The 7730-nt window shown below is 46.0% G+C and overlaps 1 protein-coding gene across 1 annotated transcript; it reads left to right on the top strand.

Moving 5' to 3' along the window:
- The first annotated feature begins 1080 nt into the window (after positions 1-1080).
- LOC119375249 (sulfotransferase 1 family member D1) lies at positions 1081-2025 on the top strand. The gene has a single exon (XM_037645432.1). It carries the CDS (start codon positions 1081-1083, stop codon positions 2023-2025), a length of 945 nt encoding a protein of 314 aa, XP_037501360.1.
- The last annotated feature ends 5705 nt before the right edge of the window (positions 2026-7730 follow it).

Consider the following 7730-nt stretch of genomic DNA (forward strand, 5'->3'; position numbering starts at 1 on the left):
GCGTACATGATTTGCACTTTAGGACCTGTCACATATGTCTGTCATACACTCTTATCACGTCATACTAATTTTGGTATATATCAAATTAACGAAACGGCCGCAAGAGCCCCAAGACCGTTGCATGTAAATCATGCTGTTCAAGACATGCATATCATTATTTTCATGTTATGACCTGCAATTTATATTCGTTATACGGTCATATTATGTGATGCCAATTTTGGTGTACATCTCATTAACAAAACAGCCAGGAGAGCACGAAGTCGTAGGCGGATAGATAGATAGATAGATAGATAGATAGATAGATAGATAGATAGATAGATAGATAGATAGATAGATAGATAGATAGATAGATAGATAGATAGATAGATAGATAGATAGATAGATAGATAGATAGATAGATAGATACGCTCAAAGTCGCAGAAGTTCGCTAAGAAATGCATTGAAAATTATTTTGATGGGACAGCATAAAAGCGAATAGCCATAACTAAAATAAATGGGTTACTTCTGCACCGTGCGAAAAGAAGCTGTATCAGCGAATTGCGGCAACAGCGCGTCGGCTTCTGTATTTTCTTCGTTGACACGTGACCTCATTTCCTTGTGTGCACCAGGTTGGCAGCATAATTTGAGCAGATGCTAAACATGAACTCTAGTGCCAGAAGGACACATTGTTTTTACCAGGTGGTTGCTGACTGACCTACAGAACTGATGATTCCAACTGGAACGACTGGGCCTGAAAATGTTGAAAAATACAAAATGTTAAGAAGCATTGTGTCGTACTGGAACGTGCGGATTGCACATTCCTAGAAATCTGAAACGAGCTTTTTCCTCAATGGCCATTGCTGTTTTTTAGCACATTGCTTAAAACATATACTGCATACAGCTTCTAACTGACGTCATTCGTGAAACGATGTTGCACGAATGTATTCCTCTGCACTGCTATCAGGGCGGAGCAATTATACTCACGTTTTAATGCTTAAAAATGTTATATTTCACTGCAGTAGTTAGAAGTGACTTGTCGACTCGTTTTTATTATAGTGCTCCATTTTTCAGGGGCGGGTTTCAAGAAATCCTGCACAAGAAATGGAAGTCGGAGAACTCCGATTCATCGATGGCCTGTGCATCCGCTCCTTCTTCCCCGAAAAACTTATCAAATCAGCCATGGCTTACAGTCCCCGCCCCGACGACGTGTTCGTCGTTTCGTGCCCCATGTGTGGTACGACCTGGACTCCGTATCTAATACTCAGCATCCTCACGGACGGAGAACCGCCAACGAACTTTGACGACTTCATGCTATCCTCTCCATACATGGAAATGATGTTCGCGGAAGCGGCTGAGAAAATGCCCAGGCCTGGACTTCTCAAAACACACCTACCGTTCGAAAAACATCCATACTCCCAACAGGCAAAATACATCTACGTCGCGCGCAATCCGGACGATGTATGCGTGTCGTACTACTATTTCTTGAAAAGCATGACATCAAAGAGAGTTAAGGACGTCTCGTTTGCCAAATTTCACCAGCTGTTCGCCTCGGGCAGTGTGTCCTACGGCGACTACTTTCACCGCTTGCTTTCTTGGTACAAGCATCGCCATGACGAGAACGTTCTGTTTCTGACCTACGAACAAATGAATAAGGAACCTGAGTATTGGACGCTGAAGATTGCGGATTTCCTAGACGGTGATTGTGTGGACCGCTTGCGGGAGGACCCCGTTTTGCTTAAGAAGGTACTCGACGCCACAATGCTGCAGAAAATGAAGGAGGTGTTTAACGGCAAGATGTTCACTGTCATCCAGCGTCTGTTGAATCTGCCCCCCCACAGGGCCATCAAATCCATGGAAATCTACAGGAGTAAGCTGGCGCACCGAGAACCGACGCACGAAGACCACGGCTTTGTTCGCAAGGGTGTCGTTGGTGACTGGAAAACGCACTTCACTAAAGACCAAATCAAGAAAACAAAGGCCTGGATTGCGAGAAAAACTGTAGATTCTGATGTCATGCAGCTGTGGCAAGATCTCCGGCTCCCATGATAATTACACAACAGAAAACCACACAGCCGCAGAAAACTACAATGCACTGCTACAGCACTTCACAATCAAACAGCAACTTGGACCGTGGTGGTGAAAGGCAGCGCCTTCTCTTGTCTTCTAAGTGCGATAGAATCACTTCTAGTAAAGAGTACTGCAACAGTAAAAAAACTGTTCTTACACTCGGATCTGTAAAGTGGCGACTTTAAGAGCTATTGAACGAACTTGCCGTATCCAGTGAGTATCCTCATGCTCGTTTTTTTTTTTCAAGAATACAGGTGAAGAGTTCGAAGGTAACGAGTGAATGCCACTTCAAGCGTCAAATGCAAGCTGCGTAGAAATTTTAGACGCGACACTATTAGTAGGACAGAACGACCTTAATAGGACATGTTCCTTATCGCAAAGGTTCAAGGACAACAAGAAGACGGGACAACGCTGGCATGGCCCCGTGTTTCTTTTCTCGTCGTTGTCCCCTTTATTCGAGTAACCATGCCCAATATGCTCGATACCAACTAGTCCTACTGTCTGCGTTAAGTGCATCGCAGTACGAGCACTTAATTGAGCTCATATCTATGGAACAGCAGTAATTGTAGTAGTGTGCTTTAAACGTGTTGCAGCATTTTAAAGTATATTTCATAGTCCTTATGAGCAACTAGTATTTGAAATAAAGGAATCGCACTATTGCTATGACTTAAGCGAATATTTTTATGGGGCAGCGCAAAAAAAAGAAAGCCGAGAAGACAAGGCACGAACGAGGAAGGAACACAGCATAGAACTTAGTTCCCTTCTGCAATGTGTCTTCGGGATCATAGGTAATTAATTATTTTAAGGATACTGTCTAATCATTATTACTTCATAACCAGCGCTGAAAGAGCGCAAGAAGCATCTTACTGACCGGGAAACAGGTCCGCATGTACATACATGGGCTGCACTAAAGGCCCAAAGCAGCGCACCAAACTTCGCGGGCCTGCTGGTTGTGGTGGTTGAAAACTTCGACATTAACGCACTTGTGGTAACCCTTCTTTAGAGCTTCCAATGCATCCAGGCATTCCGAGTGTAACGCTACTTTACTGCATCGACTGTGTTTCGACATGGCCTTTGAAACATATTGCCACGCCGGCTCCTTCTTTTTCACTAGCACCAGCGGGGATGCCCACGGACTCTTCGACGGCTGGATGATGTCGTCGCGTAGCATTTCGTCGACCTGTTTCTTCACGGTCTCGCGTTCTCGCGTCGAAACTCTGTACGGCCTCTGACGGAGTGGTCTGGCGCTTTCCTCTGTTATGATGCGATGTTTTGCCACGGGAGTCTGCCTAACTCTTGACCACGACGAAAAGCAGTCCTCCTATTGCAAGAGCAGGGTTTGCAGCTGTTCTTGTTTGTGCTTCTGAAGGCTGGGATTGATGTCGAAAGCTGGTTGCGGCGCTTTATTCGTCGGAGTAGGCTCGGGAGAATCGGTGAGGCCGAAAGCATTGCTGGCTTCTACGATTTCTTCGATGTAGGCGACCGTCGTGCCTTTGCTCACGTGCTTGTACTCGTTGCTGAAATTCGTGAGCATAACTGTTGCTTTCCCTGCCCGCAGCTCTGCTACTCCTCTTGCGACGCAAATCTTGCGGTTAATCAAGTGGTGCTGGTCGCCTTCAACAACGCCTTCCAGGTCTGCTGATATCTCAGTGCCGACGGAAATGATGACGCTGGAGCGAGGAGGAATGGTGACCTGGTCTTCCAGCACATTCAAGGCGTGCTTTCTTGGCGGAGTGTGCGGCGGTATTGCCTTTTCCGTGGAAAGTGTTATTGACTTAGACCTCAGGTCGATGATTGCACCATGAAGGCCTAAGAAATCCATACCAAGGATGACATCTCTCGAGCAACGCGGCAGGATTACGAAGTTCGCGGGATAAATCCGGTTGTTAATGGCGAGTCTCGCTGTGCAGATTCCCTCCGGCGTTACGAGGTGACCTCCAGCTGTCCGGATTTCGGGGCCTTCCCAGGCTGTCCTAACTTTCGTCAGCTTCGTGGCGAACGAATGCTGGCTGGCCATGTATGTCGACGTCGAACACAAGACGTGGGATGCCATCCTTCCGTATGTGACCTTCGCATACAACACGGCCATGCAAGAAACGACGAGAATGACGCCGTACAAGCTAGTCTACGGAAGGAGCCCGGCAACGACGCCGCATGGAGTACCAACCCGGTGACCGTGTGTGGGTCTGGACGCCGATACGCCGACGTGGGCTCAGTGAAGAACTTCTTCGGCGATACTTCGGCCCATACAAGGTGCTTCGACGTCACGGCGCTCTTGACTACGAGGTCGTCCCGGACGGCATTACGAACTCCCAGCGACGCCGCGCACGACCTGAAGTCGTCCATGTCGTGCGCTTTAAGCCTTTTTTTGCGCGTTAGCGAACCTGGGGAACGCGTGAGGGGAAGACAGAAAATTAGGTGGGTAGATGAGATTAAGAAGTTTGTAGGTATAACGGGGCAGCAGAAAGCACAGGACCGGGTTGATTGGCGGAACATGGGAGAGGCCTTTGCCCTGCAGTGGGCGTAGACAGGCTGATGATGATGATGATGATGAACCTGGGGACTCTACTTTTTCCTTTGTTATTGTAATTTATTTGTGTATGCACTTGTTTTTTTTTTTTTTTCCTTTCCATGTTCTGTTGCAAGCATCGGGACGATGCTTTTTCAGAGGGGGGCAATGCCACGCCCGCTCCTTCTTTTATTTTGATGTGTTCGAATTTGACCAGCAAGGACGGTTATCAACGCTCGACGCTGGCCGCGAAGCAGTGTTCGAGAAGCTTCACGATTTTAGTATATCGTTTTGTTAAGATTGCGCGCCGCACGCGAATGTTCCAGCTTTATCGAGAGATAACGCCGCCACCAGCGATAATGCTGGAAGGTTTCATAGCACCTGTAAAAAAGCCGACGCGCTTGACCGCTTGTCAGTTGATCGACGGACGACGCCCTGTTCGCCGCTATCATTGTACAGCGTGTATTGCTGTAGTTCTAGTTCTCATTTTCCGGCCACGAGTTCGGCTAAATAAACAGTTTCATCCTGCAAGCGCCGACTGCTGTCTTCGTCGACGTCACGACCACGTGACAATATGCTGTTCTCACGAGCGTATGTAGTCAGACAGTTTTTTGCGCAGCATCGGAGATTGCGAAGAGACTACAACCCTAACATTTCTACTATACTAACCGCATAATGATGAAACGCATAGTCTGCGTACCATTAGGACGACTGGAACCCAAAGAATTTATACATACATATTTCACATTTGGTCGACGTAAGAAGCCAGTGCCTTTTCGTTTGACTAGCTATGGAAAACGTGGTGTTGTCTACAGGGTTTGCACAATACTGTACTGAATTAACTTATAATGTTCCGCAACTTTGCAATGGTTGATCTAGTAGCTAGAAAACACGCTGGAATACCTTGCAAATGTTACAGCATTCAAGAATTCAAAATAATGAGAAATATTTTGTTACTAGACCTTTGTTTCTTTCATCGCCGCTTATACTGTAGGGGTACTATATAAGTGCTCCTTTTAATAGGTTACCTACGTTTTTACTCCGAAATGCATTGTGTACTGTTATTAGGAGCTTACAAATGTTCACTCACTGCAACGCAAACGCCTTGAGTTATTACTACTGAAGCTATTTTGCCAGCCGTTTGTATAATTGCTTTTCTATGTGATTCGCACCGGTGCCCAGTGCGATCTCAAAAAAAAAAAAATGTGCCGACCCTGCTGGCCTATGGAGCGGTCCAAAATGTATGTGGAATCTCTTGGCCTAGGGATCTTGGCCTCGATATTGCAAATAAATATTACGTTGACTCGGCTCATTTCATCAATCTTGAACAAGAAAAAGCACGGTATCCGTTTCTGATTTCACTGTGAACGCTTTTGTGGACAACGCCATGGCCGGCTACAACGCTCCCACCGTAAAAAACTGGACTCCGCCTTCCTCAAGACAGACAAACGTCGTTAGCGCACATCTGGTTTTCGGAAACACTGGCAGGCATCTGCCCCCACCGTTTCGTCTCTACTTTCAGAAATACAAACAACTCCACAGCCACAATAAGTGCACGCCGTCTATCTGATGTCGATACCGAAAAAAAACTCAATTTGACTATCAAATATACACCGCCGATGTGTTAAGGCGAAAGCCTTAGATGCGCCATCAAGCGCGAATATTGACCGTCGGTGACCCGCAGTATCGACGCCAACACGAGTGATGCAAAAAATCACTGCTACCTGATGACGTTGTCATGACGGCAGCGATCGCCAATGTTTGTGAATCCATCATGAGGTCACTATGAGCTCACATAACGCGCGCATGATGGCGTCATAGCATGACCTCGTCGCTTGGTCAAGGGAGCGCTCACTACAAAGGCAGTGCGAAACCAGGCCAGGAGCAGAACGCTTGCACTTCCTCCAGCCCTGGAGGCAGTGCAAAGTCACCTAGGTTAGCGCAGAAAGCTTTCGGAAGCGTGGGGGGAGGACAGCATCTATACATCAACTGAGATGAACGAAAAGAAGACGGCTTTCACCTTTGAGTCGTCTTCGGCGCATGCGTTAGGGACCCTTTGAGTTCTTCTGACATGATCCTCTATTTCGGCCTTAAAACGAAAGCGTCTTATCTAGAAATAAAAGGTATATTTATAAGTTCTAGAATGCAACATAATTAATTGCATAGCTTATGACAACTCTCATTTAGTAGAAGCAAAATGAATACTGGTTGCTCTAAGAAGGCATTGTTATCGTTCCAGTGGCTGAATTTCCGTCTAGAGAAAGCATATCCTTGCAAAGATGTGGGCGTGGTGCAAGCAAGGCCCGTCTGCAATTTAAGTGCAGTGAACTTATAAAACGAAAGCGAACGACGCCCATCCGTGGTCACGCAGTTCTAAGCGAAATGGCTGCCGAGATTCGACGCTACGCAGAGAGAGGGCGCCGCCATCCCAGCATCGGAAAATATCTCAGGGTTTCACCGCTAGGGGCGCTCCAACGCAGCAGTCAATAGGAAAGCGCCGGCTGCCAGAGGGTATTTCTCTTCATGGACTCTGCTGAGGAAGCTCAGCGAGAACGGCAGTGCCCACGAAGAGCGAACCCCGCCGTCAGGGCTAAGAGAGCAAATATAAACGCAAGAGAAACACCGGGACGGCGCGTGCATTCCACTTGTCCAGCATTCACTTATTCACTTAGAGTGGAGCTCCCCACAATTCATTTACAGCGTTCAGTACATTATTACGAAAGCATTTGAACATATATGTGAATCAAAACACACACGCAACCACACACACACACACACACACACACATATATATATATATATATATATATATATATATATATATATATATATATATATATATATATATATATATATATATATATATCTATATATATATATATATATATATATATATATATATTATAGGTAAAGAGAATTTCTGCCTACCGTAATAAAAATTGTGAAAAGCTTCGTAGTACAATTTAGAAAACTAAACGTATATTTATTTTATCCTAACAGTTTCCGCTGGCAGTCGAGCCTTCTTCGGAGGTTGTAATTGAAATGACGCGGCCATGGCCCAGCCCGCTGCACAAGGGCCGCCCACCTAGTTTGGGGGCCAAATGACACTTGCAAAAAAGCGAAAAAAAAAGAAAAAAAGAGAGAAAGAAAGAGGGAAATAACGAAGGAAGCAACA

This window comes from Rhipicephalus sanguineus, chromosome 11 (genome assembly GCF_013339695.2).
Source record: "Rhipicephalus sanguineus isolate Rsan-2018 chromosome 11, BIME_Rsan_1.4, whole genome shotgun sequence".
Classification (NCBI taxonomy): domain Eukaryota; kingdom Metazoa; phylum Arthropoda; class Arachnida; order Ixodida; family Ixodidae; genus Rhipicephalus; species Rhipicephalus sanguineus.

Excerpts from the sequence above, each read along its gene's own strand:
- LOC119375249 (XM_037645432.1), top strand. The coding sequence starts at position 1,081 with ATGGAAGTCGGAGAACTCCGATTCATCGATGGCCTGTGCATCCGCTCC.